This window comes from Geotrypetes seraphini, chromosome 4 (genome assembly GCF_902459505.1).
Source record: "Geotrypetes seraphini chromosome 4, aGeoSer1.1, whole genome shotgun sequence".
Lineage (NCBI taxonomy): Eukaryota > Metazoa > Chordata > Amphibia > Gymnophiona > Dermophiidae > Geotrypetes > Geotrypetes seraphini.
This window is the reverse complement of record NC_047087.1, coordinates 164,893,422-164,918,852: the sequence shown is the minus strand read 5'-3', so window position 1 is coordinate 164,918,852 and position 25,431 is coordinate 164,893,422. Positions and strand designations below refer to the sequence as shown.

At 44.8% G+C, this 25,431-nt stretch overlaps 1 protein-coding gene across 2 annotated transcripts in view; it reads left to right on the top strand.

Moving 5' to 3' along the window:
- ENKD1 (enkurin domain containing 1) overlaps window positions 1–25,431 on the top strand; it is a 248,980-nt gene that overhangs the window by 197,754 nt on the left and 25,795 nt on the right. For both annotated transcript variants that reach the window (XM_033943272.1, XM_033943270.1), the window contains exon 6: window positions 14,057–14,226. In XM_033943272.1, the coding sequence (XP_033799163.1) occupies window positions 14,057–14,226 (170 nt within the window). The remainder of the gene's footprint in view (window positions 1–14,056; window positions 14,227–25,431) is intronic.

The window sequence follows — 25,431 nt, the reverse complement described above, 5'->3', positions numbered from 1 at the left end:
TGATGTCTATAGGTTCCCCATTGTCCACCCGACTGCTTATTCCCTCGAAGAAGTACAGAAGGTTCGTTAAGCATGACCTTCCCTTACAGAATCCATGCTGGCTTGTTCTCAGTAGGCCATTTCTCTCGATGTGCTCGCAAATACTGTCCTTGATCATAGCTTCCACCATCTTCCCTGTAATTGAAGTCAGGCTCACCGGCCTGTAGTTCCCGGGGTCACCCCTCGATCCCTTCTTGAAGATAGGTGTGACATTCGCCAATTTCCAGTCCTCTGGTACCTCTCCAGTTTTCAAGGATAGGTTGCAAACATGCTGGATTGTGCCCGCTATTTCTTGTCTTAGTTCCTTCAGAACCCTTGGGTGGATCCCGTCCGGGCCCGGCGATTTGCCGCATTTTAACCTGTCTATCTGTTTGAGGACATCCTCCTTACTTACCTCTATGTGTTCCAATTTTTCAGCCTGTTCCCCGCTCATGAGTTCCTCTGAGTCCGGTATATTAGATGTGTCTTCTCTCGTGAAAACCGACGAGAAGAACGTGTTCAACCTCTCAGCTACCTGTTTATCCTCCTTAATCACTCCCTTCCTATCCCCATCGTCCAACGGCCCCACCTCCTCTCTTGCTGGTCGCTTCCCCTTTACGTAACTGAAGAATGCCTTGAAGTTTTTTGCCTCCCTGGCCAGCCCCTCTTCGTATTTCCCTTTTGCTTTTCTAACCTCTCGGTGGCATTCCTTTTGGCATTTCCTGTGCGCCTGGTGATTTTCCTCCGTTGGGTCCTTTTTCCATCGCCAGAAGGATACTTTTTTGTCATTTATTGCCCTCTTTACTTCTGTTGAGATCCAAACCGGGTCCTTTAACCGCTTGTTCTTGCCGCCTTTTCTGAAACTGGGGGCGTACTTTCTTTGTGCTTCCTGCAGGGTGTCCCTGAATAGGGTCCAGGCGCTTCCTACAGTCTCCATCCTAAGGATGTTTCTGAGCTTCCTCCCCACCATTTCCCTCATAGCAACATAGTTCCCTTTCCTGAAATTGAGCGCAGTCGTTGCGGTCCTCCTTCCTGTGGGTGTCCCCCTTTCTAATGTGAATCTGATCGCGTTGTGGTCACTGTTGCCTAGTGGTCCTCCCACTTCTACCCATCTTGCAGGCCCCCCTAATCCGTTTAGGATGAGGTCAAGAGTAGCACTCCCTCACGTCGGTTCCCTGACTAGTTGCTCCATGAAGCAGTCCCTCACAGCTTCTACAAATCCTGTTTCCCTAGTGCAGTTGGAGTGACCCATACTCCAGTCAATCCCTGGGTAGTTGAAGTCCCCCATCACTGTTACACTTCCAGTCCTGCATTCTTGTCTCAGTTCAGCTTCCAAGTCGTGTCCAACTCCTTCCGGTGTACCAGGTGGGCGATAGTATAGCCCCAGTTTTATGACTGCACCCTTGTTTCCCGGCAATTTGACCCATAGCGATTCCAGCCCCTCTGCCTTCTTTGCCATATCCATCCCGACCGAGTAGATAGAGTCCTTTATATATATTGCTATGCCGCCCCCCTTCTTGTGTGTCCTGTCCCTCCTGTAGAGCTTGTACCCCTGCAGTGCCACATCCCATTGATTCTCCTCTGTCCACCATGTTTCTGTAATTCCAATTATATCCAGGTCTTCCCCCTTGGCCACGACCTCTAGTTCACCCATCTTGGCCATGAGGCTTCTTGCATTTGCGTACAAGCACCGCAGGTCCCGTCGTTTTTCCTCCACCTCTATATTTACCTGGGCCGCCTCCCCTTGAACTTCAGTCAGTTCTCCTGTTCCCTGTGCTTCTGCTTTGCCCTCAGCCTTTACCCTCGTAGCTTTGCCCTCAGCCTTTACCCTCGTAGCTTTCGGTTTCCCCACATTCCCGCCACCCCACTTCCCCGCTTTTCCTCTGGGTTTTCTAGCCCTATCGGCCCCCTCCTGGGCTATCATCCCTTGAGCCTCCGTCTGATCCCCTTCGCCTTGTGGCACCCCTATATTGCCCTCAGCTTCCGCCCTCGTGCCACCCAGTCCCCTTGTGTCTCCATGCCCCTTAGTCTCCTCCCAGCAAGCTCCCTTTACCTGATGTTTCCCTCGCTGTCTGATCATAAGATCCGCCGGTCTCTTTACTTCCTCCTTGCAGTCAGCCCGTTCAGCATCTGTTCTGGATACTGTTGTCCGAAGCGTCAACATCAGATCAGCTGTCGGCTTTCCCCCTCTCCTCAGTTTAAAGCCCTCTCGATCTCCTTCCTCACATTGGCTGCCAGTAGCCTAGTTCCCGCTGTGCTCAGGTGCAGGCCGTCCCGCCGGTAGAGCTTACTCTTTCCCCAGAAGGACGTCCAGTTCCTCACAAAGTGGAAGCCCTCCTCCTGGCACCATCTCCTCAACCATGCATTCACAGCCTGGAGGTCTGCCTGCCTCTTTGCATCTGCTCTCGGTACAGGCAGGATCTCTGAGAATGCTATCCTCCGGGTACTCCGCTTCAGCTTTCGTCCCAGGACCCTGAACTGGTCAGTCAGTGTGGCCATGCTGAAGTTCCTCCGACTTACATCATTTGTTCTGACGTGGATTATCACCGCAGTCTCCTCTGTCTCTGCTCCGTCCAGGATCCTCTCGATCCTATCAGTGACGTCTCGTGTCTTGGCCCCTGGGAGACAAGTCACCAGCCGGTCCTCCCTTCCTCCAGCTACGTGACTGTCAACCTCTCTCAAGATCGAGTCTCCCACTACAATAGCAGACTTCCCTTTCCTCAGCAACCTCCTCTGTCTCAGGTCCGTGTCCTCGGTGTAGTGCGGTGTCTCTCCCTCGGGGTCCCGGTGAGTAACGGTCTCCTCCTCTTGCGTGGTTCCTCCGCTAGGTCCTTCCCCGGTGTCGCCTTGTGGATCCTGGGTCTCGTCTGCCGACATCCGTCTGTGCAGCTGCTGGTCCTGTTCCTCCACCTTCCTCCTATAGGCCTCCTCGATGAATCTCTCGAGGTCCCTCACCTGGTCCACAATGGGGCCTTCTCCGTCTGTGTCCTTGGTTGACCAGCTCGTTTCCTCCGTGTTGCGCAGTCCCTCCAGTCCCTCCAGTTCCTGGACCCTGACCCTCAATGTAAAATGTAGTTTATCCTTGTAAAATGTAGTTTATCAAACAAATGTAGTTTATCCTTGTACTTCTTATGTAATTTTAATCATCTATGGATATGTTTGTATGTTTATTGTTCAAATGGTTTTATTTATTTCCCCAAATTTATTTTTGTTATACGCATTGAAAATATTTGATATTGCGTTTAAATCAAAATCTCAATAAACTTGAAACTTGAAACGAGTGCCCATGAGATTGTGGGAGGGTTAAATACTCAAAACTTAGAAGAATAACAATTTACTTAAAGTTTTTGCTACGCCAGCTTTCTGGTATCTTTACATACAGTGGCGTACGTAGCATATGTAACACCCGGGGCCCATCATTTTTTGGCACCCCCCCCCATCTGTAAGAAAAACATGATTTTTAGTAACAAACCACACGTCACACATGAGTACCTAGGAAAAGGCAGCATCTTACATATTGCAGTGAGCAGTACATCAATACACCCATTGTAAAACTAAACAAGCCAGACCAGCACAGATCAATCCTACACCGTCAATCCTAACAGAAAACCATGTCTTTTGAACAAACAGAACACAGAAAACACCTTCGCCTAGTATGGAATATGTCATCACAAACTAACCCCTCACCCTTTTACAAAACTGTAGTGTGGATTTTAGCCACAGTGGTAACAGCCCTGACGCTCATAGAATTCTGAGCATCAGAGCTGCTACCACCACGGCTGGCGCTAAAAAACGCTCCACAGTTTTGTAAAAGGGGGGATAAAATAGAAATACACAGTTTCAACGCTCTAGCTCAGAGGTGCCCAAACTTTTTGAGCTTGTGAGCTACTTTAAAATGACCAAGTCAAAATGATCTACCAACAATAAAATTAAAAAATACAAAGCACACTATACGCTGAGAAAATGTTAATTATCATTCCTATTCTGGGTTTTTTTCAAAGAAGTCAAGGGAGATGACTCTATGCATTGTCACCTCAGTAACAACCATACAAAAAATAGACAAATATACCCCCCATCCTTTTTATTAAACCACAATAGCAGTTTTTAGCGCAGGGAGCTGCGCTGAATGCCCAGCGCTGCTCTTGACGCTCATAGGCTCCCTACGCTAAAAACCACTATTGCAGTTTAGTAAAAGGGGACCATATTGTAAAATATAGACAGCAGATATAAATTCAGAACTGTGCATAGTAAGTGAAGGGAAGTTATCATCTCTGGGAATTTACCCAGTTAACTATTAAGTTATTTGGGCAAATTCCTTTGAAAACTGTGGTAATACTGCCTCCACTTTGCTAAATTTAAAATAAAATCATTTTTCCTACCTTTGGTGATTTCATGAGTCTCTGGTTGCACTTTCTTCTTCTGACTGTGCATCCAATCTTTCTTCCCTTCTTTCAGCCTGTATGCTTCCTCTTCTCCACACCTCATTCCCTCCCCCAACTTTTTTTTCCTCTCTCCCTGCCCTTTCTTTCTTTCTCTTTTTATGCCCCCTTTCTTTTTTTCTGTTTCTCTTCTTTCCTTCTGTCTCCCTGCTTGCCCCCTTTCTTTCTTTCTTCCTGCCGTTCCCCAAGCCACTGCCGCTGCCATCGGGGAACAGGACCCACCAATGGATAACAGGTCCCAAAGCCGACGCGACACATGCTCTCCCTGCTTCGGGCCGACCAGCATTCCTCTCCCCGACGTCAATTCTGCTGTCGGAGAGGAAGTTCCGCCCAGCCAGGCAGCGATTGGCTGGCCTGAACTTCCTCTCCGACTGCAGAATTGACGTCAGGGAGAGGAAGACTGATCGGCCTGATAGATCATCAAGGCAAAGTGAGTCCTGGGTGATCGACTCACTTTGCCTTGGCGAGCTACTGGCGCCCCTGCCTTAGAACACTGCCTAGGACCCTGGGGGAGCCCGGGCCCCCTGTCAGCTCCGGGCCCCTGAATGCAGGACCGGTAGTACTGCCCTGATGGCGGCCCTGGTTCCATGCTGTTCCGCCACTAATTTCTGACAAGTGGGATGATCAGTGACACTCAGAAAAGCACACAGACAATATAAAGCATAAACAATAACACTTTATTATACACATATAAGAATTAAATATAAAATATCATCACCTTGACCCCATATAACGACCATCTTCAGCATTGGGAATCCGTGCAATAGATAGATGGGTGGACCAAAGGACTGTCCCTTTAGACGTTGTGGTTTCTCCCTACAGACATCATGGATTCTCTTGTCAGGGTCAGAATCCCGGTCTTATATAGAATGCACACTGCGGAGTTCATAGTAAAAGCATAAACAGCTGGTCCTGCTGTTACGATTAGTCCTGCTCTTTTGTTATCTGTTTTGACAACTCCCAGGTCAAAAGAGGTCAAGATAGCAGATACTTGTCCTTTTGATGTTACTGGCCTCTTAGTAAGACAGCTGGTCCTGGTCTTTTGATATCTGTTTTGACAACACCCAGGTCAAAAGAGGTACGTTAGATAGATTGTGAGCCCACCGGGACAGATAGGGAAAATGCTTGAGTACCTGATTGTAAAACCGCTTAGATAACCTTGATAGGCGGTATATAAAAATCCTAATAAACTAATAAACTTGAAGATAGCAGATACTTGTCACTGTCCCCTTCCTTGTGATGTAGTCTCCCATCTGTCTTTACTGATGATCATCTGGTTTTACTGTTCTTTGGAGGTCAGGAGTTCAGGTAAGCAGACTTGAGGATACATATCAGTAATATTCTGAACATGTCAGTAATATGCGGTGGCATAACACATGCCTTCCATACAGGATTCGTTTGTGTTTATTCCATGCAGTTTTGAATTACGTTACCATTTCTATCTCCACCACAAGAGGGCATTCCAGGCATCCACCACCCTCTCCATAAAAAGTACTTCCTGATGTTGTTCCCCCTCCCTTCCCCCCCCTTCAATCTAAATTCATGTCCTCTAGTCCTACCATCTTCCCTTCTGTGGAAAAGTGTTGTTTGTATATTAATATACTTTGAACAAACTAGCACCACTAAAAACAAAGAACAAAATATGCAGACCATCAAACAAATGGTTTGACGCCGAACTCCTACACCTAAAAAGACAATGCAGACAACTAGAAAGGACATGGAAAAAACAGAAACAAGACCACAATAAAACAGAATGGAGATCCCAAATCATACAATACAAAATCAAACTGAAGGAAAAACGAAAAGACTACTACTCCAAACTCATTGGCACCGAAAAACCAGACACCAAAAAACTTTTCAGCATTGTAAAAAACCTCACAGATACCAAACCCTTCCTCGCCACCCAAGGAACCCAGACTCCAACAGCTTCACAACTATCGGACCACTTCAAAAATAAAATCATCACAATCAGAGCCACATTCAACAACTCACAAAATATCATAGAAGAGATACTAATAAAACCCACAATAGACGAAGCCATCTCAGCAGATAGGACCTGGACCAACTTCCCAATGATACAATGGTCAGACCTGGACCGGCTGTACAAAAAATACAGCAAATCCTCCTGTGATTTGAACAACTGTCCTCCTTACCTTCTAGCTACAGCATCCACTAAATTCATACCTTGTCTCATGCTATGGTTGCAAACCACCCTCAAGGAAGGTCAGTTCCCTCCAGAACTTGGCGAAATCATAATCACCCCCATACTAAAAGACCCCAAAGGCCCAATAGACAACCCAACAAATTATAGACCAATCGCTTCTATCCCACTATACATCAAACTCACAGAGGATCTAGTAGCACAATATCTATCCAATTACCTAGAAGACCACCACATTCTGCATCCAACTCAATCTGGTTTCAGAGCTAATCACAGCACAGAAACACTACTGGTATCTTTACTAGATATAGCCCGACAGCACCTCAGCAAAGGAAACAAGTTACTAATCATCCAACTCGATCTCTCAGCAGCATTTGACTTAGAAGACCATCCCTTACTACTCCAGATACTTGATGCCATAGGAACATCAGGTAAAGTTCACAATTGGTTCCAAGGATTCCTTCAAACAAGATCATACAGAGTTAAGTCAAAAGATCTTTTATCCGACCCATGGACAAACCCCTGCGGAGTACCACAAGGATCCCCTCTATCACCCATACTATTTAACCTCTTCATAGCTTCCTTAGGCACTGCCCTAGACGCCCTAAATATAACTTCTTTCAGCTACGCAGATGACATAACCATCATCCTCCCCTTTGACATCCAAGACCCTATCTCCAATGGACGCCTGAAACACTGGAAACTGTGGAAAAATGGATGATGAACCATAAGCTGAAACTGAATGCGGAGAAAACCAAATTCCTACTACTAGAGAAGGAACAAAAACCATCACTAACAGAACTGGAAGTAAACGCAATCAAATATCCTATACAGAGCACTCTCTAAATTCTGGGAATACAATTAGACAGACGCTGCACAATGCAGACACAAATACACAAAATCATACAAAAAGCATTCTTCACCATGCGAAACCTAAGAAAAATAAGAAAATTCTTTACCAAAGAACACTATAAGATCATTGTACAATCCCTCACACTCAGTACCTTAGATTACTGCAACAGCCTCTACCTACCATGCCCAAACAACATGATAAAACAACTACAGACCGTTCAGAACACAGCCATCAGACTCATCTACTGTCTCGGCAAATTTGACCACATCACCCCCGCCTATGTAGACTCTCACTGGCTACCGATAAAAGCAAGACCTCAATTCAAGTTCTATTGTCTACTATTTAAAGTAACCCATGGTACTGCCCCCTGTTACCTAAACAACCGCCTATACCGCTACCACTCACCCAGATCAAGGAGAACTCAAAACCTATTCACCTTCCCCCCTCATAATGGTACCCGACGAAAGAAACTATACGACAGCCTTCTAGCGACACAGGCAGCGAAAATTGACCCCACCATCACCAAACTGATGATCAAAACAACAGACATCAAAGTGTTTCGAAAAGAAATCAAATCATTTCTATTCAAAAAACACGTCCCCACTAACTAATCTCCTCCCCTTCGCACAAGCTCTCCCTCTCGTGAATAACACATTAGTCAACTCCTAGAACCTCACCTTCCGAAATTATTCTGATTCCTAAATAAGCATCTTCCTTCAGTATCCAACAAACTTCTTCCTTCATTGTTTGGTAATCTTTCTTCTGTAACCCGTATATACTGATATTCTCCACTGTATCCTGTTATCACTTGATTCTCTGCTATGTAATGCTTTTGGAAAAATCCAGATATCTTATAATTTATAATCCTCTACCAGACCATGTAAAGTACATGAATCACTGTTATGTATTTCTCTCGGTAATGTCCAGATCTCTTCTAATTTGTAATCTACCTAGAACCGCAAGGCACAGGCGGAATAGAAATCACTAATGTAATGTAATATCTTTCAAATATTTGAAGGACTCTATCATGTTACCCCTGTCTCTCCTTTCCTCCAGGGTATGCATCTTGAGCATCAAGTTCATCTTCAAACTTCTTGTGATGGAAACCGCATACCATTTTTGTTGCTTTTTTCTAAAAAGCTTCAAGTCTTTTTATATCCTTAATAATAAGGCAAGATACAGCCTCCAAAACTGAACACAATACTCCAAGAGGGGCCTCACCAATGACTTGTACAGAGGAATCAAAACCATCTTTCTTCTAGTATCTTTCTGGCTGTGGGCCACCACCTTGTTGCATTGTTTTGTCACCTTGAGATCCTCAGACATCATCACCCCAAGGTCCATGTCATGAGCTGTACTCATCAATCTCTCTCCTCCTATCACATACATCTCCTTTGGATTTTTGCAACCCAAATACATCACTCTGTACTTCTTTAAGAACATAAGAATAGCCTTACTAGATTAAACCAATGGTTCATCAAGCCCAGCAGCCCATTCTCATGGTGGCCAAAATCCAAGGTGCAGCAATATTCCATGTTACCAATACAGGGCAAGCAATGGCTTCCCCTTGTCTTTCTCAATAACAGACTATGGACTTTTCCTCCAGGAACTTGTCCAAACCTTTCTTAAAACCAGCTACGCTATCCGCTCTTACCACATCCTCTGGCAACATGTTCCAAAGCTTAACTATTCTCTGAGTGAAAAAATATTTCCTCCTATTGGTTTTAAAAGTATTTCCGTGTAACTTCATCGAGTGTTCCCCTAAGCTGTCTCTTTTTCAAGCTGAAGATCCCTAACCATTTTAGTCTTTCCTCATACCCTTTACCATCCCCTTTACCATCTTGGTCGCTCTTCTTTGAACCTTTTCTAGTGCCACTATATCAGGGGTGCCCACACTTTTTGGGCTTGCGAGCTACTTTTAAAATGACCAAGTCAAAATGATCTACCAACAATAAAATTTTTAAAAAACACAAAGCCCACTGTACGCTGAGAAAATGTTAATTATCATTCCTATTCCGGGGTTTTTTCAAAGAGGTCAAGGCAGTAACAACCATACAAAAATAGACAAATATACTCCCCTCCCTTTTTACTAAACCACAATAGCAGTTTTTAGCGCAGGGAGCTTCACTGAATGCCCAGCGCTGCTCTCACGCTCATAGGCTCCCTGCACTAAAAACCTCTATTGCGGTTTAGTAAAAGGGGGCCATAGTGCAAAATATAGACAGCAGATATAAATTCAGACACATTTTGATCACTAAATTGAAAATAAAATCATTTTTCCTACCTTGTCTGGTGATTTCATGAGTCTCTGGTTGCACTTTCTTCTTCTGACTGTGCATCCAATCTTTCTTCCCTTCTTTCAGCCTGTATGCTTCCTCTCCTCCAGACCTCATTCCCTCCCCAACTTTTTCTTCCTCTCTCCCTTCCCTTTCTTTTTCCCTGCCTCCCTTTCTTTTTTTCTCTCTTCATGCCCCCTTTCTTTTTTTCTGTTTCCCTTCTTTCCTTCTGTTTCCCTGCCTGCCCCTTTTCTTTCTTTCTTTCTCCCTGTCCTCCCCCAAACCACTGCCGCTAGGCAGTGACAGGGCACAGGGCAGGCAGGCAGGCCTAGTGACAGGCAGGCTGGCTCCATACCCCTCACATACCCTAAACCATCCCTCATACCCCCCAGTACCTTAAATCATCCCCCTACGCACCCCCTAGTATCTTTTTTAATCATACCCCCTGTACTTTATAAAATCCCTCCTTCCCTCCCTAGATGGCTAACCTGGTATTTTAAACATCTCCCCATCCTAAGTACCTTTTAAAATCCCTCCCTCCCTCCCTTGATGGCTATCCTGATATTTTAAACATCCCCTCACCCCCCGGTACCTTGATGCAATCCTGGTGGTCCAGCACTGCATCGGCCGCCTTCCCTGCTGGACAGCCGCCCAAGTCCCCATCTGCCGTGGCATAATAGGCAGGTGTGAGCCCCGAGCGCGCCTGCCTGGTCTCGTGCCGCCCGAATTGTGTCAGCTCGGCAGGCTCCCCCATCTGCGCCGGAAGTGAAAGTCAGACACAAGCACAAAGCGCACCTGCCTGGTCCCGCACCGCCGCTCGAATGGTGCCGTCAACTCCCACGAGAAGCAACAGCACCATTTGGGCGGCGGCACAGGACCAGGCAGGCACGAGCCCCGAGCGCGGACCAGGGGAAAGGAAGGGCAGGAGGACCCGGACCAGGCCAGCTGTGCACCCCTCCAAGCCGTGCACCCGGGGCAGACCTCCCCCCCTTGGTACGCCACCGACCTTCACCCCGCCCTGCCAGCACTCTGATTGGCTGGCATTCTTCAAGAGGCGGGCCAGTCAGGAGGGGAAAAAAGAGAAGCAGAAGGGATCCCACTCTGCGATCGACTGGGGTCGCCTGAGCGAGCGACTTGTCGATCGCGATCGAAGTATTGGGCAACCCTGCACTATACCTTTCTTGAGATAAGGAGACCAGAATTGAACGCAATACTTCAAATGAGGTTGCACCATGGAGCGATATAGGGGCATTATGACATTCTAGTTAACCATCCCTTTTTTACTAATTTCCAGCATCCTGTTTGCTTTTTTGGCCGCCGCCACACATTGGGCGGAAGGTTTCATCGTATTGTCTACAGTGATACCCAAATCCTTTTTTGGGGCGCTAACCCCCAAGGTTGACCCTAGCATCCGGTAACTGTGATTTAGGTTATCACTTTGCATTTTTCCACATTAAATTTCATCTGCCACTCCAATGCCTAGTCTTCCAATTTCCTAAGGTCTGCCTATAATTTTTCACAATCTGCATGCATTTTAACAACTTTGAACAGTTTAATGTCATCTGCAAATTTAATCACCTCTCTCATCGTTCCAATTTCCAGATCATTTATAAATAAGTTAAATAGCACTGGTCCCAGTACAGACCCCTGCAACACTCCACTGTTTTCTCTCTTCCATTGAGAAAATTGACCATTTAACCCTACCATCTGTTTTCTATCTGATAACCAATTCCTAAACCACAACTGAACTTTGCCACCTATCCCATGACTCTTTAATTTTCTCAGGAGCCTCTCGTGAGGAACTTTATCAAAAGCTTTCTGAAACTAGATACACTATATCAACTGGCTCACCTTTATCTACATGTTTATTCATACCTTCAAAGAAGTCAAGCAAATTTGTGAGGCAAGATCTCCCTCAGCTGAACCCATGTTGACTGTCTCATTAAATCATGTTTGTCTACATATACCACAATTTTATTTTTTATAATCATTTCTACCATTTTGCCCTGCACCAAAATGAGGCTTAACAATCTGTAATTTCCCAGATTTCCCCTGGAGCCCTTTTATATTTACACTGCCAGACCTTTGACCATTCTTCTAATTTTTGGAAATCTCTTATCATGGTTTCTTCTCCCTTCAGGGTATCTTCATGTCATCTGCAAAAAAGGCAAACTTTTACTTCTAAACTTCAGCAATGTATCTCACAAACATATTAAACAGAATTGGCCCCAGTACTGGCTCCTGAGGCTCTCCACCTCTCATCTTCCTTTCTTCTAAGTGAGTTCCATTTATCACTACCCTCTGTTACCTGTTGAGAGAAGACCCCTCATGAGACCCCTGAGGTACAAGACTACAAGGATAAGGCCTACTGAGGAAACAGGCCAAGGACAAAATGAATTCTATACAAATTCATCTCTGACCCATAAACTCCATAAACTGCTGACAGTATGCAAGCTGTTGTTAGGGAAATTTCCATGAAGAAGCACCAGTCACAAATTAAGTGACTTCAACAGGTCAGCATGACATGCCCTGCAAAGATAACCACAGGGCAGTGGTTAAGAATAACTGAACGACTCATATGTCCTGAGTACACAGCATGTAGAAAGTACTGATAACCACAATATCCAAAAAGCAAAAGGAGAGGCCACTGAGAAGGGAGGGGTCCATGCCTTTGAGGCCAACACCCAAAGCATTGTACTGACCCAAAGATACCTATAAAACAACTAATTACTGATTTTAAAATGTATCCACCAATCAGAGTGCCAATGTAACTACCAATCAGGGTAGCTAAGTAACATTTCATGTAAAGGTATAAAATAGCCAACGCATGAGGAAGTAGCCAGAGTGGACTGGGACTTCACAGACCTGCTGGCCTCTGGTCGTTTCCTCCACTCGGCACTATTTGCTGTGTGATCATTTACTAAATGCTAATTGCTAATATTACTAATGCTAAATACTAATTGATAATATTACTAATAAAATATAGCCTTGATACAGCAAATGTATTATAGTTGCATGGTCATTGAAAAACAGTGAAAGGCCAGTAGCCTCCTTTCACTGTCAATCAACCAGTTTCTAATCCAGTTCACCATTTTAGCTGTTTAGCTCTCTCAGCTTATTCAAGAGTCTTTTGTGAGGAACCATATTAAAGGCTTGGAAATCCAAGTAGATTACATCTAATGTATGACCTTTATCTAGTTCTTTGGTCTCTCAGTCAAATAAATCAATCTAATTCATTTGGAAGAATTTTCCTTTGGTAAAGCCATGTTGCTTCAGATCCAGCAACCCTTTGCATTCTAGAAAGATAACTATCTTTTCCTTCAGCAGTGACTCCATTATTTTTCCTACAACTGATGAGAGGCTTACCAGCCTGTTGTTTCCCACTTCTTCCTTGTCCTGGCTTTTGTAAAGAAGGGACCACATCAGCTCATCTCCAATCCATCTCTAAAGATCTATTAAATAAATCCTTAAGAGCTCCCTCAGTATCCTGGGACATCCCATTTGCCCCATTGCTTTGTCCACTTTCAGATTTTGGTTATTGGTTATTGTAAAATTATGTGATGGTTTTCCAAATGTCAGTATATCAAATTTTTAATTATTTTGTGAGCCCATTCAATGTGAAGTTTCCCCAGCTGCACAACAAAAGGTAAAGCCAGGAGTAACTACTGCTCTAGGTAATCAATTAGCTGTGCTTCAGCAATGGATTCTGGCAAGCTAGGAAAGCGAAAATTTTTGCAGCATGATTAGTTCTCCAGATCATCTGTTTTGAGCTCATATGCCTCTAACTTAGGATTTAGGGCCTGCAACTGCTCTCTTGCGATTTGAAGCTCATCCTGCATTTCACTTCTCTCATTTTTGAAGCATAATGTCAGGTCTGGGAGACAGTTTGTATTTGCTCCAAGAGTTTCTTGAACTTGCTTTCTACTCCAGAGGAGGTAAGTTTAGTAATTTTCTCTGTGCCAAAGCTGCCATGTTCACATATTGACCCTGCCATCTTGGGCTCCTCTAGTTTTTACAGTTTGTTTTTCATTGCCATTTCTCTGTGCGGTATGGTCCATACACCATCTAAAAACTTCTGATGGTGAAATTCAGCTGAGAGAGCACAGTTATTATGCAGAATAGGGTAAGATGTTAGGGGGGACCATTGAGCCCCAGGAAAACCCTACCTCCTAGGCTCAAGAGTTTAACTTGGCATAACTACATAAAGTTTTACACCTAGGCTGATTGTAAATTATAAAAATAGCAACAATTGCAACAGTAGCAAAATTATAAATAAAAACATGCTGTTTATTACATTTATCTTCTTTAGATGCATATTAAAGGTATGAGTATTGACTTTGTAAAGCACAATGCACGAACTGCAAAGAAGGTACAGATAAGACGTTCCCAGTCCTTGCAGACACTGACAGAAGTACTGAAGCAGAAACAGAAAGAGCAAGAGGACTACAACTCCAAACAGAAGGGCCATGTACCCCAATAGTAAGTACAAAATCAGAGCTAGAATTAACTTACACACCGCTAGACATAAATATAGGATCTGCCCTTTGTTTTAGATCTTTCCCATCCACTATCTTTGATTCTATTTTCTCCTTTATGTCTTATTTCTTGAAATAATTGGATAGGAACAAACCTGATCAAAACAGCAAACCTCTGCCTGCAATAATGGAGCAGTTACATAAATAGCAAAAGTAGAAATATCTTAATTGAGAATTTTATTCAAAGTGAATACACAGATTGCACTTCGCGTCCCAACATATACTTCATGCTAATAACTCATACACAGACATGTAATTTAATCAAAATAAAATTTATTCAATTGCCAATTAATTATGTGCTTTACGTAAATTGCCAACTCCATAAAACATTCTGTGTGTGTGAGACAGAGGGGGTCATCTCACTCAAGGACTAACTAGTCCATGTGGAGAGAGAGGTCTCCCCACTTGATTAAAAGCTGATGCCTGCTTATGTACCCTCGCAATGACCAGTAACACGTCATTTCAATCTTCCAATGTTTAGTTAACACATCACTGTAAAAGAACATAAGAACATAAGAAGCGCCATCTCCGGATCAGACCTTCGGTCCATCAAGTCCGGCGATCCGCACACGCGGAGGCCCTGCTAGGTATACACCTGGCTTATTTTATAGCCAACCATATCTTTATATGCCTCTCTCAAGGAGATATGCATCTAGTTTGCTTTTGAAGCCTAAGACTGTCGATTCCGCAATAATCTCCCCTGGGAGAGTATTCCAGATGTCAACCACTCTCTGTGTGAAGCAGAACTTCCTGATATTAGTCCTGAACTTGCCCCCCCTTAGCTTCCTTTCATGTCCTCTTGTCCGTGTCAAATTGGACAATGTAAATAGTTTTTTCTGCTCTATTTTGTCGATTCCTTTCAGTATTTTGAAGGTTTCGATCATATCCCCACGCAGTCTCCTTTTCTCAAGGGAGAACAATCCCAGTGTTTTAAGTCGATCCTCATATTCCAGTTTCTTATTTGATCAAAGGCCTTCCTTTTGGCTTTTATAAATAACAGGCTTAAAGAAAAGTTTTACAGTATTATATATTTATATACAGTAATTTCTGAATATGCATAAACCATTATAATATACTTAAAGAAACTCTCTTATCCAGTATCCTTAAATGTTTGAATTAAAACCAGCTCTGTGACTAAGTTGTCTGCAAAGCTGACAGTTTCAGGTTTCACAGACACACAAAAGAAAGCCCAAAAGCCCCCGCCCCCCACCCTTCACATTTGGCTGTGTTTTTATGAAATCTCAGATACTTTAACCCACACAATTAAAGAGACTTCTTGCATTACTATGTTGTTTCACTTGCTTAATTATTATGAAGAAGAAAAACCAAAGATTATTCTTCCTAAGAGATTATTCTTCTCCTATTGGGGTGCAAGTTCTAGATAAAGCAACTGATGGTAGATTTCTGCTTTTGCGTCTTACCTTGGGAGCACGTTCTTATCTTCTTCTGGTGGTCTATGGCCCGAATTCGGGGGAGTCGGCCTTTGTACAACGGTTGCTTACACTTTGTTCTAATTTTCCTGGGGATCCCCTCCATCTCATGGGTGATTTTAATTTGGTTATGAGTCCTGACTTGGATAAATCTGGATCCCATGTTTCTTCTTTAGGTGCCAAGGGTCGTCTCCTTTCTGACTTTTGTGATACTCTTTCTGTGGTAGACCCTTGGCGTCGTCTTCACCCTGAAGTTCGTGACTATACTCATCTTTCTCGTGCCCATGGCACCTGGTCTCGCTTGGATTATATTTTTTTGTTTTCTTCTCTGTTTCCTTCAGTTCGGTCGGCTGAGATTGGTCCTCTGTCCATTTCTGATCACGCTCCAATTTGGGTGGATGTTTTCCTGGATGCCACGTATCTCCAGCTTTTGTCCTGGCGGTTTCCTTTTTATCTTGCCCAGGATGAGGAATTTTGGACCTTTCTACAGACTCAGTGGGATGACTATTCTACTAATAATGCCCCCCATATGGATGATCCTATTTTGTTTTGGGAGGCTGGGAAAACGGTGATCCGGGGGCATATCATCTCTTTCCTGTGTGCTCGTAACAAGCGCATTAACCAAGGAACGGGCCTTACATTCGGCAAAGCGGTCTTTTTCCCTCCACCCTTCACAGGAGACTCGGGAATGTTATCTGTCTACTCAGGCGGCTTTGAACTCGCTTCTTCATTCTCGTTCCCAAAAATGTAGAGCCTTATATCAACACCGCTTTTTTCGTTATGGGAACAAGCCTGGACGCCTTATGGCCCGTTTAGTTTCAGCCACGACTGGTAGGAAGCCGATTTTATCTCTCCGGACTAGGAGTGGTGGGGTGGTGTCCACAACGTCTGATATCTCTGGGGTCCTATTTGACTTCTTTCGCCGATTATATGAAGCTCCGGATGATGTCTCTCCGGAGATGTTGACAGACTATCTTCAATCTTCTGGTCTACCCCGTCTGCCCACGGAAGTGGTGTCTTCTCTTAATAATCCATTTCGGGCGGCTGAATTGGAGTCCGCCATTAAAGCACTTCACTCTGATCGGGCTCCGGGTCTGGATGGTTTTTCTGGTGAATTTTACCGGCTTCTTTCTCCTACTCTTTTTGGACCTTTGCTGGCGTATTTTAATGCAGCTACTGCTCAGGGCTCCTTTCCGCGTTTTGCAAATGAGGCCCTTATTACTTTACTATTGAAGCCTGGTAAGGAGGCTGACCTGCCAGGGTCGTATCGCCCCATCTCTCTGATAAATGTGGACCTGAAACTCTTTGCTCAAATGTTGGCTGATCGTCTTGCTCCTCATCTACCACAGCTTATACATGAGGATCAGGTCGGTTTTGTTCGGGGCCGTCAGTCTGTCAGCAATGTCCGCAAGGTCCTTCTTGCTCTTGCTCAGTGTCAATCTCGCCAGATCCCGACTCTTTTTGTTAGCCTGGATGCTTCTAAGGTGTTTGATAGCATTCATTGGTCCTTCTTGTTTCGTACCTTGGAACATGTTGGGTTGGGAGGTTTCTATCTGGAAGCTGTACGTTCCCTCTATTCTAATCCACAGGCTTCTCTGCTAGTCAATGGGTCCCGCTCCGACTCTTTCCCTATTCTTCGTGGTACCCGACAGGGATGCCCTCTTTCCCCCCTTCTGTTTCTTCTTTCTTTAGAATCCTTATTGTGTACTCTTCGGGGGTTCGCTGAGGTCAGTGGTCTTTTGGTTGGTCACCTTGAGCTCAAGACTTTGGCATATGCGGATGATATGTTTTTGATTCTTACCCGGCCCGAAGATTCTCTCCCGGCGGCACTTGACCTTATTTCTGAATTTGGTTTTTACTCGGGACTTTCTCTTAATTTGGACAAATCTTTGTCCTTACCTTTTCTTCCGGACTTAAGGAACGGACTTCGTGGGGTGGTGCTTTTCCTCTTCGTTGGGCTGTTTCTACTTTGCGGTATCTGGGGGTTTATATTCCACTGGACTTGTCTAGTCTGTATCGGTTAAATGTTACACCGTTGTTTCAGGCCCTCCAGAATAAGTTGAACCTTTGGGAATCTCTCCCCTTCTCACTTCTGGGCCGAGTGCATCTGTATAATATGCTCATAGTTCCCTGTTGGCTTTATGTTTTTCAGGTCCTTCCCCTTTATTTGACTTCTCGTGACGAGCGCAGATTGGAGCGCTTGATCCAGAAATTCCTTTGGGCAGGGAAGAGACCTCATTTGTCATATAAGCGGGCGGCGACTCCCTGGTACAGAGGTGGCTTGGGCTTATTGAATCTCCGATATTTGACAGTTGGTTGTGGCATGCGTCATATTAATGACCTTTTCAGGGGTACTTCAGCGTTCACTAACACTTCTTTGGAACTTTCTTGTTTTCATTCTACTCATTTTAGTGCCTATCTTCACTCTATTCCTTCTCTCGAACCTGAGTCTCTCTCTGTGAAAATATTACATCGACCCTTGCGGAAGGTTTGGCGTTGGGTCTGTAAATTTCACTCTCTTTCTCCCTCTGTCTCTCCCTTTCTGCCTATTTGCTTTAATGGTTCTTTCTTGCCAGGGATTGATGGGCCGAGTTTTGCTCGGTGGGAAACAAGGGGTATTCACTATATATTTCAACTGGTTAACGATGATGGCACCCCTAAATCCTTTGCTCAGTTGCAAGCAGACTTTGCTCTCCCACCTACTGACTATTTTGTTTACATGCAAATCCATCATTACATTTCTTCCTTACCTTCTAACTCATTGCAAGCCTCCTGTCAAGAGTTGTTGTCTACGGCTTTTACCATTGGTTCCCAATAACCGGTCCCCCTCAAGTTCCATCATTGCCATTTGAAAGATGAATCCCCTTTGTTTGACCATGCTCGGTTGCGAGATGCTTGGTCTCGCGATCTTGCAGTTGAATTGCCCTCTGATGTGCTCATTCAGGCTGTCCGTCGACTGCCTGCTTTTCGCAAATATACTACCTTTTGGGAACAACATTTTAAATTGATTTTTCATTTATACATCTCTCCTAAAAAGGCTTATTTGTCCCACTTCCGACTAACCGATGCCTGCTTACGTTGCCAGGCTCCGGAAGCGGGATTGGGACACATGTTTTGGACCTGCCCTAGGGTTCAGCTTTTCTGCTATCTTTGCTTTTGTAGAGAACCTTTGGCACATCACCATTCGCAGCTCACTTCTGCTTTTGTTTGGGACTGTTCCTCATTATTTTCCTCATTCTAAAGGAGTTGCAACTTTCCTCAAGTGGACTGTCCTGATTGCTTTGAAATGCATATTGTTGAACTGGCTTGAGGCTGAAGCTCCGGACTATTCCCTGTGGAGATGCCGCATGATTTCTCTCCTGATGTGGGAGAGGAGGGATGTGAAAGATTTGTCTTCTCGCCAGGGCCGCTTTTTTCAGAATACTTGGGAACCTTTTTGGAATACCTTGACCCCTCTGGCTCGTAGCCGGATACTTAACTGCTGAATCATGTTTTGTACTTTCTTTTTTCTTTATTTAATGTCTTACTTCTCGTTCAATCCTTAGATACTGTGTTTTGGAAGGAGGACCCGGGGGTGGGAATGTGGGAGGAGGGGGTTTGAGTTGGGATGGGGGGGGGTTCTTTCGGGGTCATTTCAAAATTTGTTGAGCTGGTTTTTAATTTTGTTGCTTGTATTGTTGCATTCTTGTTTGCTCAATAAAATATATTTGACTATAAAATTATAATCCTCAAACTTTTGGGCAGGGAGACTCCCGCTCACATTCCACAGCTAGTTTCCATGCACCCCTAAAGGTCAAATAAGTCAAATTCCATATGTCTGGAATTTCAAGTTCTTGAATCTTATAAATGTAAAGATTTTAAGTTAAGTACAATCATTTTATCACACATTTCATTCGCTCCTGGATCCAGGGCACACTTCAACCACATGCCATACTCGTATCTATCATATATATGATAATTATTATTGTAGTACATATCTTTAGATACAAATTGTCTTGCTCAGGAAGAGATATCCTTCTGACGTCAGAGAAGGGGCGGGACCGCGGCAGAGAGAAGGCAGCTCAGAAGACCTATGGCAGCTTGCAAAGATCGCTAGCACTAGAGATCTTATGCAGGCTGCTGAAATTAGGTAAATTGATGCTGGGAGACAAGGGGGGAAGCCGGACAGAAGCACTTCCCGACTGACACTCCCCACTCACCCTCTAAAGCAGGAGTGGTAGCGGCCGGCCAGCAAGAGGCAGGGCTGCCAATCCTGCTTTAGGAGGCGAGGGGGGAGGGTCAGTTGCCGAATCGGGAGGCTGATATTTTTTGTATTGATTTGAACCGATTCACCCAAAATGAATCAGTGAATCGATGTGAATCGTGCAGCACTACTGTACATCTCATCCTCCAAGCCCAAATACGTGGTCATTGAGATGCAGTAATTTGATGCTTAATCTCAATGCTCCAAATGTCCCGAAGACCAGTCTTTGGTTTCTTATTCAAATTACCAGATATTAATTAATACCTCTGAGCAGCCTGATGTCCCAGGAAGTCCACCTGAAAACATAAGAGCAGCAAACTATACTGATTACTAAGATTCTTCCATTCAGGGAACCCTACCTGACTGGCCTGCTTCAATTGCAACCATCTGTAACTTTGTGATTTATTAAGACCAAATTTGTGTTGCAATTGTGAAAAATCAAGCAGCCTACCATCAGAAATAATATCATCCAAAGTCCGTATACCTACTTTCATCCAGTGTTTCCAGATGACCTTGAATCCGCCAATTTGAATCTTGGAGTTCAACCATAGGGTCTGATGAGTTGATTTATGAACCGGAATAGGAGTCAAATTATTCACACATTTTAAAGTTTTCCATGTATCCATTAGAATTCAATTATCCTTATATAATCTAGGCCACAGTTCTTCAACCGCTGGTCCGCGGACCGGTGCCAATCCGCAGAAAATTCCTGCCAGTCCGGGCAGGACCGGCCAGATCAACTTCTTCAATTTCCTGCCGGTCCACGCAGGACCGGCAAGATCGAGGAGCTGTCCTTCGCGCAGGGCCGGAGAGATAATAGGGAGCCTCACACTGTGCTTTCTCCCCTCCCAGCGGCTCTCCTTACAAATGTAGCGATTGAAGAAAGAAGCCTTGGAGCTTTTGCTGAGTCGGGCTGCCTCTGATGATGCAACTTCCGCTTTCCTTGGAGGCGGTGCGACCCAACAAAGGACCCGAGGCTGCCTTACTGAATTGCAGCGCTGGCAAGTAAGGAGAGTTGCTGGGAGGGGAGAAAGCTGCTGGGCATGGTGGGGAAAAAAAAGGGACAGCTGCTACTGGACCTGGATAGGGAGAAGGAGAGATGCTGCTGGGAGGGGGAGGGAAAAGAGTCTGGGAAGCTGCTGAGTAAGGGGGAAAAAGGGACAGCTGCTGCTGGACCTGGATAGGGAGAAGGAGAGATGTTGCTGGAAGGGGAGGAGGGAAAGGAAAGGGAAGAGAGTTACTGCTGGACAGGGGGAGGAGGGAAGGGAGAAGAAAAAAGGAAGGAAACAGCTTGCAGGGAGATTAGAGGAGGGGAAGGGGAGAGACAGGAATGAGATGGGAAGGGAGGTCAGCAGAGAAATTGAGAAGGACAAAGATGCTAGATCTGGTGTAGGAGAGATAAAAATGAAGAGAGCAGTGAAGCTGGAGTGAAGCGTGTAAAAAGGGGAGAGGGGCATAGAAAGAAGACAAATACCATATGGAAGGGGGAGAGGTCAGACAGTAGATGGAAGGGGCAGATGCTGGATTGAAGAGACAGAGAGGGCAGACGCTGGAAGGAAGAGAGTGAAAAGAAGATGAAAGCAGAAACCAGAGACAACAAAAGGTAGAAAAAAATAATTTTATTTCTATTTTGTCATTAGAATATATCAGATTTGAAATATATATCCTGCTAGAGACATAACTGGGGACTGCAGTATTCTGTTAGCATGATATTTCTATGAACTTGGCTTGTTCAGTTTTCTTGATAGTAGAGGGGATATATGTGAAGGGGAGGGGAGACAGGGGTTTTGTTGGTCCGTGCTCTGTATATTTGTATTTATAAAATCACAATTGTTCAGAATATTGTTTCTTTTTATACTTTAATAAAATACGTTCAATATAAAATCATAATTGCGGCTTGTGCAGATGGGATCAGATGGTTTGCGGAGACCGAGCTTGCGGAGATGGGGCGTAAACAGGGTTTTAAAATTTTAGTCCTAGTAGTTTGCCAGTCCACAAAATAATTCTTTTATTTCTGCCGGTCCACGGGTGTAAAAAGATTGAAGAACACTGATCTAGGCATCTTAATGCTTAATACATGACTTAACCTCATTGGGGACAGGAGTTGCCATTCCAACCTTAACCAATCTGGGAGATGCTCCATGAGCTCTGGGAGGATCCAGTACATATCCTGGTGTATAATATAGGATTGATGATACCTATAAAAGTTAGGAAAATTTACCCCACCCTCCGTAATTGGTTTGTGTAAAGATACTAGAGCAATTCTTGCCATTTTACCCAGCCAAATAAATTTTGTAAGAATACTATTAAATTGTTTATAAAAGGACCCCCCCCAAAAAAACTGGCAACATACCCATTTGGCAGACAACAGACAGAATCATTATCTTAACTGTTTGGACTCTCCCCCACCAAGACAGATGTAATGGGTTCCAATGCTCACACATTTCTGTGATCACCTGCACAGTGGCGTACCTAGGGTATGTGGCACCCGGGGCCCATCATTTTTTGACACCCCCCCCCCCCCCCATCTATATGAAAAATATGATTTTTAGTACCAATCTACATATCGCACCACAAGAGTGTACCTAGGAAAAGGCTGCATCTTAAACACTGCAGTGAGCACTAGAACACCAACACATACATTGTAAAACTAAACAAGCCAGATCCCGCACAGTCAATTGGTCCTGTAGTCAATGCCAACTGAAAACTATGTCTTTTTCAGAACACACAGAACAGAGATACACCCTCGCCCAAAATGGAATAATCACAAACTAAAAATAGAAATATGTAGACAAAAGTTAAACTGATCCGCCAAGAAACCAGACCCTGGATACAATGCAACACCACAAAAAACAGTAACACATGTCCTCTAATACAGTGCAAAATATAAAGACAGTAGATGTAAATTTGAAAAAACTGATACATAACAATCACCACTTTATAAATTAACAAATAAAAATAAAACAAATAATGAGAAATAAAAAAATACCATTTTATTGGACTAATCCCCGTAAGCTCGGTCCCCATCCCCGCAAACCACCTGATTCCATCCACACAAGCCTTGAATTGTTTATATTAAAGTATAAAAAGAAACAATATTCTGTACAATTGTCAATTTATAAATCAGCGTCTTCTCCCCACTCTCTTCCCCATTTCCCTTCAGCATCCTCAGCCCACTCTCTCTCCACTTTCCTTCAGCGCACGCACATAAAAACAAGCAAGTAATTTTATATCATTTTCATTCTATTCATTCATAGAAATTAAAGTCTAGATAATGCCAGTCACATAACAAAACATGATTTTACAAAAATAATTCCCTGCAGTCAAGCCTGCAAGGATTACTAGATGTCTTTCAGCAGTTCCCCTCCCTCCCTCCCCCTTACCTTTGTGGCCAAGTCAAAATGATCTACCAACAATAAAATTTTAAAAACAGAAAGCACGCTGTACGCAGAGAAAATGTTAATTATCATTTATATTCCGCGGGTTTTCAAAGAGGTCAAGGCAGATGACTTTATGCAATGTCACCTCAGTAACAACTATACAAAAATAGACAAATATTCCCCCTCCCTTTTTACTAAACTGCGATAGCGGTTTTTAGCGTAGGGAGCTGCGCTGAATGCCCCACGCTGCTCTCGACGCTCATAGGCTCCCTGCGCTAAAAAACTCTATTGCGGTTTAGTAAAAGGGGGCCATAGTGCAAAATATAGACAGCAGATATAAATTTTCAAAACGGACACATTTTGATCACTAAGTTGAAAATAAAATCATTTTTCCTACTTTTTTGTCTGGTGATTTCATGAGTCTCTGGTCCTTCTTCTGGTCCTCTCCCCCTGGCTCCCCTCTTTATTTCTGCCTTTCTTTCTCTCTCCTCCTGGCCCCCCTCTTTATTTCTGCCTTTCTTTCTCTCCCCTTGGTCCCCCTCTTTCTTTCTGCCTTTCTTTCTCTCTCCCCCTGGCCCTCCTCTTTCTTTCTGCCTTTCTTTCTCTCCCCCTTGACCCCCTCTTTATTTCTGCCTTTCTTTCTCTCCCCTTGGTCCCCCTCTTTCTTTCTGCCTTTCTTTCTCTCTCCCCCTGACCCCTCTTTATTTCTGCCTTTCTTTCTCTCTCCCCCTGCCCCCCTCTTTATTTTTTCCTTTCTTTCTCTCTCCCCCTAGCCCGCACAAAGCCATCGTGCCGATTTCTCCACTTCCACGATTCTTTCCCTACCCTCACCCCCAAGCCAGCAGCCGATTTCTCCCTGCTCCTTCCCCGATGTCCTGATGTCCTGAACTTCATCGGGCAGCAGCAGCATTCACAATTCACTGCTGTTGCCCGCTTCAGGCCTTCCTCTCTGTCGGGTCCTGTCTTCATGAAAACTGGAAGTAGGCAGGACCAGGCAGAGAACAAGGCCTGAAGCCGGCAACAGCAGCGAATTGTAAACGCTGCTGCTACCCGAAGAAGGTAATGGAGCACCGAGGCAGTCCGCTTCTCTCCCCTCCCAGCCGAACCCCCGCTGACCCTCCTATCTCCCCCCCCCCCCGTGAACCTTTCCGACCTTCCCAGCGAGAGCAGCAAACCTCCTTCGCGGCTTTCTCCTCCCTCTGCCGCGTTACTGATGACGTCATCAGTGATGCGGCAGAGGGAGGATAAAGCCGACGCTACTGGAGGGAGGTTTGCTGCTTTCGCTGGGAGGGTCGGAAAGGTTCACTTGGGGGAGGAGAGATAGGATGGTCAGCGGAGTTTCGGCTGGGAGGGGGGAGAAGCGGTCTGCCTTGGTGCTCCAAGGCCTGGCGCCATTACCTTTTTCGATAATGGCGCCGATGCTGCTTTCGCTGGGAGGGTAGGAGCGCGATAGGGACCGGGCCAGCTGTGCACCCCCCCCCTAAGGCGGCACCCGGGATGGACCTCCCACTCGCCCCCCTTGGTACGCTACTGCTCTGGGGAAACAGCCTGCAACAAGATCGCGCGATGCCAGAGATCTTTGCCTGCTTCGGCTGTTTCCTCCGCCGCGGTCCCGCCCCTCCTCTGACATCAGAGGAGGGGCAGGACCGTGGCGGAGGAAACAGTCGAAGCAGGCAAAGATCTCTGGCATCGCGATCTTGCTGCAGGCTGTTTCCAGACGCAACACCCGGCGCAGGGGGGGGGGAACTGGACCGGACCGGGAGCACCCCCTCAGGGCTTGGTACCCGGGGCGGACCGCCCCTCCCGCCCCCCCCTTGGTACGCCACTGCACCTGCAATAAAGATTTTTCATTTACTTTCATTCTCTCTTCCAGTGTAATTTTTATCCAGATACCTAGATATTTTATACCCTCTTCCTTCCAAAGAAAGGAGAATGAATCAAATAAATCTTTTATACAATGTACATTAAGCGGAAGAACCTCTGATTTACTCCAATTTATTTTATATCCTGAAAATTTCCCAAATTTCTCTATCAAATCTAATAAATATGGAATGGTTGTTCCTGGATTTCTCAGATGAAGCAAAATATCATCCGCA